We start from the raw sequence: 16,454 nt of genomic DNA on the forward strand, positions 1-16,454 counted from the left end.
CACCACAAATTTAGCAACTTGAACAACCTTTTATTAACTCACAGTTTTGTAAGGATGAAGTCCAGTGAGCTCATCTTTGTTCTCTGCTTAGAGTCTGCAATGTCAAATTCAAGATTCAGCCAACTGGGCTCTGTACTGGAGGCTTTGAGGAAGAATTCAATTCCAAGTTCAGTCAGTAGTTGGCAGAGTTTAGTTCTTTGTGGATGTAGGTCTGAGGTCCTTAATGACTGTCGGTGTTGTCATTGTCAGCTCCTAGAGGCCACGGTCCATTCTCTGCTCCTTGTATGTGGATTCTTGTGTCTTCAAATACAGCAATGGCACTCCGCATCCTTCTTATGCTTTAAATCTCTCTGGTGACCCCCTCTTCCACCAGCTGGAGAAAATTCTTGCTAGTTGGGCCTGGTCCACCTGAATAATCTCCCTATTTTAAGGTCAACAAATTTGAAACCTTAATTATATTTGTAGTGTGACTTGTTGCCATATAGTCACTGAATTGCCATCATCTTATCCACATGGGAAGGAATCACCTAAGGATGAGGGTTATTGATGGTTATTTGTAGAACTCTGTCCATAACACTGATGTTCAGATAGGAGAGTTTCTGGAGGTTCCCATGGGTAAATGAAACCATGGAATGGAATAGTGAAAAGATAGGAGAAGCATTTTGGGTAACTAGATGCAGAAATATGGTATAGTCCGGGGGGTTGGGAGGCAGCAGGTCTATGGTGATGGTACACTGAGAGTTGGTGCTTTCAGGCCAGACCCTCACATGCCTGCTGGAGTTGTGGTCACTCATTCTTTGCCTAAAGGAAACCACTGCCATGTCCCAAGGGAAAACTGATTGCAATTAAAATGTTTTTGTCCTCTCATGACTACCATATCCCTCCAGCAAAAAAAAAAAAAAAAAAAAAAAAACTTTCCGTATGACTTCACCCCTCATTGAGCACCTTATTCAGGAGACTGTACCCTGATTTCCCCTTATTCAATACCCTTCCTTTTTTTAGGAAAAATTCCGTATCAAACTCAGCAAGATATTTACCTAATTAAATTAAATGAAACCAGAAGTGAATAAATGATAGAGTCAAATCTCTTTAAGGATATTGTATCCTCTAAGTAACATAACCTTCAACAAGGAAAATGAGGGGAACAATTTATTTTTGAAATATTTTAAAATTAAAAATTAAGCATGCCCGGTGTAAACAAATTAAAACAAAACAGAGTGAATGACATTTTGCAGTTCCTAGAAGCAGTATAATTTTAATGTTTTGTATATACTAAGTAATTATAAATTTAATTAAATATATTCTTTATATCATAATATAGAAGTACTTTTCCATAAACATGCACCTTTTAACTTGGTTTTAAATTATATGAAGTCTTAGAATAAAGTTAAAAATTAAAATTTAGTCATAGTAGATTCTATGCTATTAGCACATGTTTAAAAAGAAGGAATATTTAATAAGTTGATACCTTATCAAAAACCTTAGTTTAAAATTAATGCATTATTTGTAATCTTTATATATCTCAGCAACATTAAACTGAGATTTATTTTGATTCTTTTTTCCTCCCCGCCCCTACCCCTTTATTCTGATTTTCTGGAGGTCAGCGGTCAGAATTAGATGTGAGGGTTGAGTGTGGCCCAGCTGATAAATCCCAGAGTTGCTCTGAATGTGCTGGAGGCAGGGGCAAAGCTGGGGTTAAGGTCATGGTGGTCAGAGACGTTGTAAAAATGTATTCTATATACCCTTAAGGTATAGAAGGTTGACGTGAAGCCAGTCGTGATTTTATCATATTAGGACTTTTATATAGAACAAAATGAGCCACATCCTCAGCAATCTATTTTAAGCTGAATTTATTATATTCAAATACATTTAGGCACAAAGGTACATGTCTTTATGCCTAATTTAATGTTTTCCGATCCATTCCCTATCCCCACCCTTCTGTTATTTTCTATTTAGCTAAGTTTGAGACCTTCAGGGTCCCGGGTCCGTGGTCAGAATCCCCATTAGTTATACATTTTCTGGAGTAAGATGCAGTAACTGTGAAATGGTTTTGTTAGGAAGAGGGCATCAGGTCAATCTCCATACACTTCTGTGAGCAAGGCACTGAACTTCATGTGCAACTGAAGCTAGATGATAAATCTTATAACAGACCCAGTGGTCAAATTTCTTGATACATGGAATTTGATTATAGCTGTCAGTAAGCTGTTTTGTTGAAACTTGATTTTATTAATTTGACTACTAAATTTGGTAGTGAGGCCATTATTTTGGCCTATTCTCTTAGAGAGAGTCACTTTGAAATATAACTGTCCTCTTAATCACTGTTCAATACTATGGTGGTTTCAGCTAAAACTTGTCTGTCTGATGTAGAAAAAAGAGCTAATTCTATAATTTGTCCGCTCACATTTTCTCACTATTAATCTTTTTTTGTATAAGTGTAATTGATATTCATTACTAATTATATAATGGGAATTATTTACAAAATTCTATTTTTTTCACAATCCCCAAATAAGTACAATATTTAAGTGAAAAAAATTTGGTTAAAAATTATTTAAAATCCTTTGGTTTACAATATATGTGATGTTAGTGTGCTACAAGGATTTTCTGTTTCTGTAATAATACTATTTCTATAGTAGTCTTCTGAGGAGAACATCATGAGTTATAATAAGTCAGTTACTTACAAATTTACTTATGTATAATTTTAAGTAAATAAAATATTTTTGTACATCATGATAAAAAGTTAACCCATCTGAATATTGTTTTTGAATCTTAATTGATTTATTATTATCTCCAGAAGTGTCATCAAGTAACTACAATTTCTTTTTTAACCATTCTGTCCATTTCGAGATAATAGCTATTGTTTTTTCTTATCGACTCAGTTGACCTATTTGTTAAGTTGTAGAACAAAGTTTGTCTGGCTGGGGCTTTAAAATATGTAATATAAAACTATTCATTAATTGATAGCAGGCTATGATAATTTTGTTGATTTTGTAAAGCAAGTATTAGCGGGAGTTGAAAATATTTAGATAGAAGACAGAAAATATTTAAAACATGGGCAGATTATAACAGAAAGAAAATCAAAGGAACAGCCTCTGGCTGTTTGGAAGGGAATCAAAGTGTAAAACATCACTGTCCCTTCTTCCCTTTCTTTATGTAGATATTCAAGTCTATGACACCTAAATGCATTGTCTTTACCTTCTGCCTTGTTCTTCTATCACAGTTGAAGGCCTAATCCTTCCTGGAACAAGTCTTGCTTTAAAATAGCCTGATACTTCAAAATTAGATTTCATAACAGGCACATTACAAATTGATTATCTGCCCGAATTAAAGACAAAACAAAAAACTGTAGATACCCTGTAAATATCAACAATCCCAATACATTTAAAATATGGCTGTATTTACAACAGTTTCTAAATTTTCTTCCCTTCCTTTCCTCTTTATGGTGCAGCAATTGCTAAAAGTTTTGTGCTGGTCTCTTGATACATCTCTCTTCAAATTCTGTTGAAGATGACATTCTTTCTTGGGGATTTAATCCTCATTCATCTGCTGATAATGCTTAAGCCTTTGTCTCTCTGCTCTGAAGTGCACGTATGAATTTTGCATGTCTGTTTGGATGTTCTCAAACTTCACCTTTACTACAATGGAAACATCTCCTCTGTGCCCTTTTTATTAGGGCCGTTTAGGTAACTCGCGAGCATTAAAAGCAAAGTTAAGTTGGTTTTACCAGAAAGAGGTATTTATTGTAAAGATTTAGGAGTGTATTGTAGAGACCTCAGGGGCAGTACTCCTTAGGAAGGGGCTAAAACCAGAACTAGAAAGTTTAATTAATCAAAATCAATCTCTCTCTTTCCCTCTCCCTTCCTCCCCCCACTATCTCTCTTTCCTTCTTTTTCCCTACCTCCTCTTCTCTGCCTCTCTCTGCCATATTCTTACTCTTTGCTCTCTATAGACTAGCAGTCTTTGGGCAAGAAATGGCTACTGCACAAGTCAAGTTAAAAAATCACATTCAAGAGTTCCCACCGTGGTACAGTGGGTGAAGAATCTGACTGCAGTGGCTCGAGTCACTGTGGAGGCACAGGTTTGATCCCCACCCTGGTGCAGTGTGTTAAAGGATCTGGTGTAGGTCTCAGCTGCATGTCGGATCCAGTCCTTGTCCTGGGAACTTCCATATACTGCGAGTGTAGTCCTTAAAAAAAAGAAGAAAAAAAAAAATCACAGAGTCTTACTTGTGTTTCCAAATCTAGATTCTTGGGACATTAGGAAGGACGTGGCCACACTGCTGAGACCTGGGACAGGTGTAAAGCATGCAAATGCTGCTTTTCCCAGTGTTGACCCCTCTTGGGCTCTGAGGTTGAAGTTTATATAGAATTTGGCATTTTCTTCTATCACACTGAGACCTTGGTATGCTCTAGTACTTTCACAGTCACCTCCTTCTACTGGAAGAGTATTCATTCAGTGAGTACACATTGAGCCCTGCTTTGTACCAAGCTCATAGAATACATGCTTGCTAAAAAATAGTTTAACATCTGGTAGGGAGACAGCCCTTAATTTAAGCAAGCAAATAAAATATACCAATTATAGATGTAGTAAACTCTGCAAAATAAAGAAGCTGAGATAGAAAATAAGGCATAAGAGGAGAATTAATTTTCAAAGTTTTTTTTTTTTTTTTTCCCCAAATTTGACTTGTGGGTCAAGGCGTTTGGATTTAACCCCAGGTGTAGTCACAGTGAAAATCAGCCAGGTTGCTGATGTCATATAATCCACTGAGAAGTATTTATCTAGCCTTTAATTTATGCCAGACTCCAGTCTGGTTTACTGAAGAAGACATAAGGCAAATGTGTAATCCTTTCTGATTTTGATTATAACCTACCCTAAGAGTAAGGCTGATTGAGGAATTTTGAGCCTCATGTAGGAGGCAGTGGAGACCACACTGATCTTATGCTCAGTGAGCTAAGGCCTAGTGTGAGGCAGATCCCAGAGCCACAGAGCTGAGGAGGTTTGTTAAGCTGCTCACAAGGGGCTGAGAACCCCCTGCCTGTCAGAAAGGGGCTATCATATGGTGTTGCTCCCACTGTGTGCCAGAACCTAGTCTGACTTTTTACATATCTCCTTAATATAATCCTCATAGTACCCCTTGAGGAAGGAATTATTAATATCCCTATTTCATAGATGAGGAAACTAAGACATAGAAATGTTAAATTACTTTCCCAAGACCACACAACAGGTAATGGTAAAACCAGGATTCAAATGCAGGACCTGCTGGTTCTGATGTCTCCAGGCCATCAGCCTCAGCGGGTAAAGACAACAGGTAGGCACATGGTTCCAAAGGGGGTCATTGAGAAAGTTTTGGTGTAAAAAGGAAAATGTGGTTAGGTATGCTATAGGGTGCTTGAAACAGTGATGAAAACAGGATATACAAGTGGAAATAATGTCAATGTGGATCTAGGCTCTGAAAAGAGGATCTTGGCTGCTTCTTATCTTTCTGTGCACTGGCTTTTTGGGAAATAGGCAATTTAGGATCAGGAAGGACTGCTTTGAATGCCTGCCATTGCCACTTTTTCTTCATTTTCTTTTAGGACGTTAATTGTTCTAAACTCTCTTATGATTGTTTCCATTCTCTAATATACTATTGTATAATTTAGAATTAAAACAAATTCTATGAAAACTCATAATTTAAAAAATGAGCAATAGAAAAAAGTAAGATATTTATGGAAAGCATTTTATACAATGAAGATTTTACTTGGGATAGATTTTTATGGTATTTTTTGCACATCTACTTTGAGAGAGGAAATGGTATTGTCACTTTCAATAGTATATGACTCACATACATGTCTACATCTTTCCTTATCATGTTCAGATTGATCCAAATGAAGAGAAGGTGTGAGTTAAATTATATTCCTGATGTAGTACAGTATAAAATAAAAAATATATAATGATCACTGAGTTCACTTTGGAAAGTGCTAGGTCCCCTGAAATTAGAAGTTGAATTAAGCAATTTTGTAAGCCTTCAGTTTGTGATATTTCTTTAATATCAGGCAAAAGAGACTACTCTGTCTCTTGTCAAAGAAGACAGCTTATTAGACTGGAAAGGCACCCCTTGGGGTCACTCCCACCCTCCTAGGTTACTATTTACATTACACCTACTCTTCTTGCTATTGACTCACTCTAACAATTTAAATATATCCCTGTAGTGTAAATTCCACAATTTCAGGTATGTATTTAAAGGAACATTCTGTCTCAAAAGTGATTTATCATGGTATATTAATCGTGTCTTATTGAGAGAGAGAAATGACACAGTAATTTAAACAGAGATCATTTAATATGAAGAATTAGTAACCATCATAAAGAATATGAGTATAAGGGATAGGTTAACAGGAACTAAAGAAAACTCTAAACAGTATAGGAATAGCATATTTAAGGAGCAACCATTGTCCTTGGCTGCCCAAAGAGCACTCCCTGCCCCCAGGGTTAAGATCCTGACCTTATTGGAGAGGTCATAACGGTGCTCACTGGATGGTAGAGGAGCTGGCATGGTGTGGTGGAAGTTATGAGAAATGTGACTTCTAAGGTACTAGGGAAGGCAGTTCACAGGGAGATGCTTTGCTGGAGGCATTGTTAGAAAACCATTCAGAGTATGCCAAGGGAAGCTGCTATCTGTGGCTGACATGCACTGCAGGAGCATGGTACTGGGGAAGAAGCCACTCACACTGCTACAATAGAGCACACCAGATCTGAGAAGTAAAACCCTTTCTTCTACTGGGGACTTCCAGCACCTTTTATCCACAAAGGTTAACATTGTGCCAACTGTTAAAGGAAAAATATTTAAAGAGCCCACCTCCATTTTCAGAGCAGGCAGTAAAGGGTGAATTTGTAACTGAGAGGCAATAAATTGGTAACTGGTACACATGGGAATCTCTGTCTGTCCATTGTCAAGGTTTTGACAAAAGCTATTGTCCTGAACTTGTTAGAAAATCAATTTATTATTTTCAAAATGGAATTTATGGTTTATGGTCTTAATTTAAGTCTTTAATCCACTTTGAGTTTATTTTTTAAATGGCATCTGAGAATATTCTAACTTCATTCTTTTACATGTAGCTGTCTAATTCTCCCAGCTCCACTTACTGAACAGACTGTTTTGTGTGTGTGTGTGTGTGTGTGTGTATTCTTGCCTCCTTTGTCATATATTAATTGATCATAACTGCATCAGTATATTTCTGGGCTATTCTGTTCCATTGACCTATGTGTTTATTTTCATGCCAGTACCATACCATTTGGATGACTGTAGCTCTGTAATATAGTCTTCAAAATATAGGAAGCTTGCTTCCTCCAGTTTTGGTTTTCTTTCTCAAGATGTTTTGGCTACTGGGAGGTCTTTTGTGTTTCCATACAAATTTAAAAATTATTTGTTCTTGGACTTCCCGTCGTGGCGCAGTGGTTAACGAATCCGACTATGAACCATGAGGTTGCGGGTTCGGTCCCTGCCCTTGCTCAGTGGGTTAAGGATCCGGCGTTGCCGTGAGCTGTGGTGTAGGTCGCAGACGCGGCTCGGATCCCGCGTTGCTGTGGCTCTGGTATAGGCCGGTGGCTACAGCTCCGATTCAACCCCTAGCCTGGGAACCTCCATATGCTGCGGAAGTGGGCCAAGAAATAGCAAAAAAGACAAAAAAAAAAAATTGTTCTAGTTTTGTGAAAACTTCCATTGGTATTTTGATAGGGATTGCACTAAATCTATAGATTGTCTTGGGTAATGTGGTCATTTTAACAATATTCATTCTTCCAATCCAAGAACATGGTATATCTTTCCATCTGTTTGCCTCATCTTCAGTTTCTTTCATCAGTGTCTCATGATTTTCCAAGTACAAGTCTTTTACCTCATCAGGTAGGTTTATTTCTACATATTTTATTCTTTTCAATGTGACGATAAAAGATTGTTTCCTTAATTTCTCTTTCTGGCAGTTCATTGTTAGTGTATAGAAATACAAGTTTCTGTATATTAAGTTTGTATCCTGTAACTTTACTGAATTCATTGATGAGCTCTAATAGTTTTCTAGTGGTGTCTTTAGGATTTTCTATGTATACTATCATGCCATCTGCAAATAGTGATAGTTTTACTTTTACTTTTTCCTTTCCAATTGAGATTCCTCTTATTTCTTTTCTTTTCTTTTTTTTTTTTTTTTTTTTTTTTTGGATTTTTTTTTTTAGGGCTGCACTTGTGGCATATGGAAGTTCCCAGGCTAGGGGTGGAATTGAAGCTACAGCTACTGGCCTACACCACAGCTCATGGCAACGCAGGATCCTTAACACACTGAGCAAGGCCAGGAATCAAACCTGCATCCTCATGGATACTAGTTGGGTTCACTATCTCTGAGGTACAATGGGAACTCCTGAAAATCTTTTTAAAATATCAATTTGAGGAGCCACAGGAAACCTATGAGAAGTAAATACCCATAGTGTCACCACATTCAAAGAGACCCCTCATAAAGGCAGTGAATTTTAGATGATGCTGCAACTACAAGTTCTGGACTGCAGTCATTTTCATGAAGAAGTAATAACGTAGTAATGACTGTTACCTTTGGTTTGAGAAACTCTTCTTATCATCATACTTAAAAGAAAGGATTTTCTTGATGTTGCTGTCCAATTCATTTGTTGAACATATATCCATTTTGATGGAAAAGAAAAGCTTAGAGAAATAACGTTTATAAGATTTATGTGTTAAATATGTTAATATATGAATGTAGAAATGTTTTAATGAGAAGATATTACTTTTAAAAGACCAGAGACTAAATTTCTGCCCAATATTTTAGCATAGTAACTATTAGTGATTCAGAATCCAAAACACTGAATAAAGGTAGTTTACTGCTGAAAAGGAAAAGTGTGAAAGAGAGGAAAAATGAGTAAAGGTTGAATAGTCATGATCTTCAGATCTATATAAGCTAAAGACATAGGGGTAGAGAAGCAATATTTCTATTTTCTTATTATAATTAAAATAATTGATATTGTCTTAACATTATCAATAAGAGTGATCTTTTTCCTTCTTAGGAAATAGTACTACTTCTTTTTTCATTAATAAGAAAGGAATGATATAAAATTCTGTGTTTAGATTCTATGTCAAGTTAATTTTCCTTAGCTGCTTTACTTAATAGGTTATAGGGTATATATTTAATACAGTGTGTATAATGCAAATGAACCCAACTAAGATGAGACAGTGGTCATGATTAACTGATATTTATTGAGATTTCACTGAGTTTTATGACACTGCATTGTATAAAAATACTCTTTGTGAATTGTTCTTTAATACTTTTGCTCTATATGATACTTGTTCCTGTTAACTTTAAATTGAACTTGTCAGCCCCTTGAAATTCTGAAACTGCAAGAATGACAGAGAATGGGGCAAAATATTTTTCTTCTAATAACGTAAGAAATAAAAGCCAAAATATAAAAGCAACAATATCTGCAATATCGCCACCACCAACAAAACCCTAGAGTGGCCTGCATTATTGAAGCTGAGGGCACTTGGTGAGGGAAGTAGTAATACAAAGCATGTATGTTCTTACTTGACCTATTCCATTAAATGTTATATTATCAACAGAAACATTTTAAGCTTGAAAACCCAGGCAAAGTACTGTAGACTATCTGTTGTTTGTTAGTTGGAACACTAGAGGACAGCACTAAAATATTCCATAGTAGTTTGTTATTGATCACTTGCATACTGTATGATAAGTAAGAGATTTTACTGTTAACGACTATTGAATGCCCTGTTGATTTCAGTGGATGAAAAAGCACAAAGAGGAAGATGAGCTTTTCCAGTCTATAATTTCAGCCTTTGTAAGACGATGATTTGAATAATTTACAGAAAGCTCCAAGCTGTTTTTTTGGTTGCAAGGAGACAGTAAGGCATGCTAACAAACAATTGTGATTTTCTGTTAAGAGTGTTTTTTCTTTTCATTCTTTTGGAGTGAATATTTTGCAAAAATTTTTATTTCTAACCTTGTTTTCCAGGTACTTTGGAAAGACATGAAACCGGAGAAAGAGCAAGGATTATTCTTAATTGTTGTGATGATTCACAGCTTCTAAAGCCTGAATCTGTACTTCCAGTTGCCTCAGAGACACATAAGCACAAAAGTATAGAGCAGAAGTCCTCCAGCTCCTACCATTTTGGGCCAATACCTTGCCCTGGTCTGCAGGTGGAGTCTTCATGTAAGGTAAGTTCAAATCAAGCTGCTGCTCACAAAGAACACTATCAACTCCAAGTAAGAAGTATTTCATAAATATGTGGCCATTAAATATCAGGGCAAATTTAAAACTCAGAGATTATTGCATCTACTAGACATACCAACCAAGAGATCTTGGGTGAATCAGATAACTTTTTGAGTGATTATTATTTTTGAATGAGTAAAGCATTCTTTTCTGACAAGACAGGTTATCAAACTGGCTTATCAAAATTGAGCCAGTTTTATATTAAATCTTGAATTCTAGATGGTTTTTAATGAAGAGGGGGAAAAAAACCTAAATTCTGTGCTCTGGATCCATTCATTTTTCACTTGGGTATTTGATCTCTTTTAAAAATGCTTATTATAAGTAAGCCAAAAAGGCATTAGAAGAACTGGATTATTGGACAAATATTTTGATATATTCAGCATCTCTAGCATCCCTAACTCTTTAGGAGTCCAAGCCTTAGTTAATACATGGTGATAGAGTTTGCATTCACTTTCATAGGCCAAGTCAACCAGCTTCACAGAAATTTGCATGAGCTTGATTATTTTTCAGTTTTCAACATGGCATAGCAATTTAATCTAATTTCTGTAAAGGATTCTTCCATCTTTTTGTCATCTGCACCTCCAAGTTATCTCTTCCTCATGTTATTGCAACTATCTTACTTATATGCACATATATAATAAAGTATTTTTCATGTAAACATATTTTCATAATAGTATCTATTTCTTTTTAATGGCTACATCATACTCTTACTGTGTATAACTATACTATTCCTATGGCTTAACCTATGGATTGCATTTTATACTTCACTTTAGGAATAACATATCTATGAATCTAAAGCTTTTTTAATTTAGTATTATTCAATAGGATATATTTCCAAAAGTGGGGGTTTTAAGTCAAATTTTAGCTGATTTTTATTTATATGTTGTTAACATTTTCCACTAGTTTAATGATATATGAAGACTTAAAATAACATTAATAAGGACTTTAAATAAGACTGTATCTCATGTGTATGTGTATAGTTAGAGGCAAAAGGTTGTGTCATCAGGAAAGGCCAGTTGTCTACTCAAGCTGTGCCTCACAGCTGCAGGGGTGGGGGTGACGGCAGCAGCCTATGAGCCTCAGCTTTGTAGGTTTTAAGACTTGAATCAGATTTTATCATTGAGGCCAGAGTGTCAATATTTTGAGAACTGAGTCATACTAACTAAACACCCAAGACATGAATATATAAACTAGAATGACACTTCTTTAATTTATAATGATACATATGATTACAATTCATTGCTCAGCACATTCTAACTGTAGCAAAGCTATAGGAAGCGGGGGAGAAGGAGGTGAAATTATAACAGAGGATCCCTTGATAGGCATGGAGTCAGAGCCTAGGGGTATTCATTCACTGAACTCTTAAGAGTCTAATGCAGTCATCTCTTTCAGCCCATAAAGGAACTATATCCCTTGGTCAAGGCTGATACACAGTGAAAAAAAAAAAAAAAAATTCCAAATTTTGACTCCATTTAGGCCACTTAATTTTTGCTTATGCTTTCCCCTGGTGATGTTAAAATCAGTGATAAGGCCACAGCATTTTCTTTTTTTTTTTTTTTCCTTTTCTCATTAGGTCAAATTATTTTTAGATTTTCCACACGTTTTTCATATTCTTAACTTGAAAGAAGTCATGTTTTATAAGGACAATTATATCAATTAAAATTTTTAAATTTTAGCATTCACAACTGAAGTTGAAAGTGATAAGGTCCTAATCTCCTAAGGTGGGAAACTGAACCATACTTTTATTATATATTTTAAGGTTGGGGTAAATAAAGCCCAGTGAGTGAGCCCAGCTAACTTCCAAGCATTCCCATCTTAACGTAGCTTTGTTGCTTTCTAATTGTATGCTAGAATAGTAGATGAGAGCTTGGATAAGTCTCTTGACTCATTCATGTCAGATTTGTGGGAACAAATCTCATTCATCAGGTGCTTCTTTTACTAGTTTAATTCCCAGAAGGTGAGCTGATTGCTATTTTTTCAGTTTCTTGGAGGTGGTGATAATAGTATATATAGATTTCATTTTCTTTATGTAATTTTCTTTCTTTCTTGACTCTAGGAAGCAATAAAATGTCAGGGTCTTGTTTTCCTACTCTTAGGCTGATTCCAACTTTATTTCCTAGCTGCTGCTTTACTTTAGATGACTATAATTTCCAACTTTTACTCTCTATAGCACTGGAAAATCAAATTAGGCAGGATTATTACTTCCTTTGTTCTATATACTGTACTTATTATTGGTTACTATTAAGTAGAGCTATTTTCATTTGTGCTTCTCCTAAGTTATGTACTGCACATCTTCATTTTATCCTCTTAAAATTAAGCCTTTAAGATTGTTATCTTAATCTTTTATTTATAAATTTGATAAGCATAAAATTTTAAGAATGCTTATAAATTTTCCATTCTTTTTTTGTTCATATAGTAAAGTGCTTCATTAGTTTCTGTAAGAAAAAAAAAATCAGATTTAAAGAAGAGGAATTAAGTCACACTTATTTCAGAGCTGGGAAATGAGAGACAATAAGCCTGTGAAATTTAGAACTATCTAGGGTTGCTCTGTTTCAGAAATTTTTGTGTGGATTTTAGTGAAACACAAGTGAAATATTTTCTAATGGTAGAGTGTACTGTGTAAATGAAAGAATAGCATGTGATATCTGTGTGGTGTGTTCTTTGTGTTTGGCAATATTAGGAATTTATTAGGATGCTGTATTCACTTTTTCTTCTTGCATTTGAAGAGTGCATATAGATTTGGGAAAAGGTTTTAAAGAGAACAGAGAATAACAATAAAACATTTTGAAAATGGACCCAATTTGAAATGCTGTAGGAGTTGAATTTGTGCAGCTAGATAGAGAAATGAGAGACACTTTGGGGTAGGAATGGGCCAGAGTCTTAAAGGATTTAAAGGAATACAATATCATATTAGTGATAGGGAACTGCTTTTCTCAGATTCTGCTGAGGATAAAACAAGATAGAAAATGTTTAAATTGCAGTGGGAGGAATTTAGCCTCGAAGTAGAAAATAAATAGCCTTACCAAAACCATCTCTACTTCTACCTCTACATGGCAGAAATCTTTGTTACCTTTTCATATTTTAATGAGGGAAGGTCTTTTTTTGTGTATTGGCTGGTTGGTTGTCAATTCTTTTTCTGCATTTCTTATCTGTAAAATGAATAAAAGAATAAACAGGATTATTTTACTGCCACAATTTAGACCCATTGTAATTTCCTGAGAATGCCTTTAAAAAACAAAACAAAACAACCACCCCCCCCCCCCGCCTCAATTTTCTATACAATGGGTCCCCAATAGCTCCCCCCGGTTGCTTATTTAGAGTTACATGGTTTAATATAGCAGCCATTAACCATACATGGCTATTGAGCACTTGAAATTTGGCTAGAACCACTGGTTAAAATGACATTTAGATGTACAGGATTAAATAAAATATATTATTAAAAATATTTTACCTGTTTCTTTTTATGTTTTTTAACATGGCTACTGGTAGTTTAAAATTATACATGTGATTTGCATTTTATTTATATTGGACAAATGTTGAACTAGACCAGGGATAAGCAAACTTATTTGTAAAGGACCAGGTGGTAAATATTTTAGGCTTTGCAGGCCATATTTTTTGCTGTTCTAACTATTCAACTCTCCTCCTGGGGCACAGAAGCCATCATAGACAATTCTTAAACAAATGAGTGTGTGTTGTGTTTTGATAAAACTTTCAGACAGTGGGCCATATTTGATACTCTGGCCATTATTTGCCAATTTCTGCTCTAGACAGTCCTCTAGACTTGACGATCATGAGATACTAGGAGGAACTGGCCAACTAGCCAACAACTACCCTCTCCCTAGGTATCTGAATTTTTAATAAAGCAACTTAATCCAACTTCTGCACTATGAGCAATGTAATTCAAAAACCTTGTATCAAGTCTGTTCCCTGATAGAATTCATGAAATTCATATGTTTGGAAATCTGTCCTTTGTAGAAAACAAATGAGCACATTATACCTCCTAATTATTTAAATTGAATTTTTTAAAAAATAATGTACTTATACATTCATCTTAATCTAAATATGTAAAATTAGTTATAAATAATGTATTTATATTTATTTACATTCCAGTTGTGCTTTCTAGAAATATGCTTGTATTTTTTTAACCTTTAGCGTGATGCCTTTTTTGGTGCCATTTGTTGAAAAGTTTTATTAGAGCTTTATCTTGCAACCTCTTGTAAAACACAGATGGTGTACTGATAGGCCACCAAAGGAAAATTGGACCCCACTATAATTATTTTATTAGAATGGAACGTTAGTTCCATTCATATTTTATGACACAAAAACTTAACCAAAATGGAACTGGAGTAGTTTCTTAATTGTGAGATTTGAAAATTTCACCTGCAACGTTACATGTATAAATCTGAAATAATAATTCATTGTGGCAATGTTGCATGTTGCAGGTTAATTCAGTTTTTATTGAATTTTTTATATTATCAAAATATATTATACAAAAGAACAAATATTTATTTGAAAACAGTTAATTGCATTACACAGGGACAAATCCTCAATATAGAATGATAATTTTCACATTTTTGAATAGTAGTTAATTTTTGGTATATTCTCTTTATGTAACAGCAACATTATGCCTATTTTTTTTCTAATGCAGAAAATATTTTCCATCAATTTTATATACTTTTAAAAGAAAAGAGATTTTTTAAGACATCCAAACCCTTCATGAAAATATAGGAATTTCTCTATATAAACAACTGAATAAGATTTTTAAGTGTTTTGATTTAGTGAATCCCAGCTTAAACTTGGCGCCTAAATGATATCATCCTTCTTAGTAAGATAGAATAGAGAAATAAATATACAATAGTGGAGAAATATAGAAGGCAATTTGCTTTTTGAACACATGGGAGTTGATGCAGATTTTTGAGAGTATAACCATTTCTTGTTAAGAATTTTATTTGATAATTTTAACTACTGTAAGTTAAATAAAAATTTCTGTAGTACTTAATTTTTTTGGTAGGTACTTTATGAAGGCTATCCCTTTTCTCACTCTGAGACATGAGTTTAAACCTTTTTGATACTAAGTTACCTCATTGCTGAAGAAAACTATGAAAAGCATATCACAGCTTTGTTCCAAAACCAATGCAGGAGATCTTAGAGACGTTGTGAAAAGTAGGAACTGCACCATTAAATGACTCCAGCTGTCTGCCTTGCACATAGAAGCATCCTGAATTTCCTCACTGGACTTCAAAGGCTTGCTTGTATCTAAACATTCGTTGGCCATGTAAATCAGGGGCACAAAAGGAGAATACTCCTATTTCATGGTGTGCGGCTGGTCTAAGCCCCACATTATTCCGCACGTGCCGGTGGGGAGTGCCAGGAACAGAAGGGCACTGTTCTGACTTGTGTGACAAATGTAGTTAACACCAGATCCATATTAATGTTGTCAAGTTCCCTTGATGTATTTAAACAGATTTTAATTATTTTCAGCATCCAAAGGCCTGAAATATATAGCCTAATAGTTCTTCAAAGAAAGCTTACTTAATGTGTGAATGTAAAACCTCTCATAAAAATGAAACTTTTATATTAGCCTTAGTCATTGACATAGGTTATTCATCAAGTCAGCAATTTGTGTGGCAAAGTGCCATTTGAATAGTGTATTGTTAGGCTACTTATGGTCCACTTGACAAGGGCTCTTGCTGTAAATAGTGCAATTTGACTCCAGCTGTTAAAGAGTGGCTTTGACAGCAGCCAAATAGAATGGAGATGCCTTACTGCACTGCCGAAAAATCAATATTGGGTTCTTGTTCATGGTAACCTGTTCTTTTCTATTCTGTAGATTTATAAACGACTATCAGGGGTTTATAAGTGGAAGTTTAAATATTATTTTAAATGTAATTCACTTTTGAGTTTCAAATTAAGATTTGTGATAAATCGTACAAGTGTAGAGTTTTAGGATATTATTTCCACCCCCTGGCTCATGTTTAGTCACAATTACAGTTAAGTTGAATTTGGATTCTCCAGCTACAATAGAAAGGAACTAGTGTAAAACATGGACTCAAAATTGTGTGCCTATTGTATATTGCCAGGGCAATTATTTCTTCTTTTGGATTTTTTTTTTTTTACCAATTTATCTTCTGTGTCTCTCCCATCTTCTCTGTGTGTATACCTTTTTGTATAGATGGCAGGGTTCTTTGTGGCTGTGCCCA

General features: G+C 35.0%; 2 protein-coding genes across 12 annotated transcripts in view; one reads left to right on the forward strand and one right to left on the reverse strand.

Moving 5' to 3' along the window:
* The window catches only part of LOC110261071 (uncharacterized), an 856,894-nt gene that overhangs the window by 181,475 nt on the left and 658,965 nt on the right, over positions 1-16,454 (reverse strand). The window contains exon 9 of the mRNA XM_084969796.1: positions 13,325-13,403. The gene's annotated coding sequence lies outside the window, so the exon portion shown is untranslated. The remainder of the gene's footprint in view (positions 1-13,324; positions 13,404-16,454) is intronic.
* WDR72 (WD repeat domain 72) overlaps positions 1-16,454 on the forward strand; it is a 215,829-nt gene that overhangs the window by 71,840 nt on the left and 127,535 nt on the right. For all 11 annotated transcript variants that reach the window (XM_013992975.3, XM_084969784.1, XM_021095093.2 and 8 more), the window contains one exon: positions 9,997-10,199. In XM_013992975.3, the coding sequence (XP_013848429.3) occupies positions 9,997-10,199 (203 nt within the window). The remainder of the gene's footprint in view (positions 1-9,996; positions 10,200-16,454) is intronic.

Source organism: Sus scrofa, chromosome 1 (assembly GCF_054392235.1).
Source record: "Sus scrofa isolate SSC_HxYL_T2T_F1_AM1 chromosome 1, Sscrofa_HxYL_maternal_Yorkshire_Landrace_v2.0, whole genome shotgun sequence".
Classification (NCBI taxonomy): Eukaryota; Metazoa; Chordata; class Mammalia; order Artiodactyla; family Suidae; genus Sus; species Sus scrofa.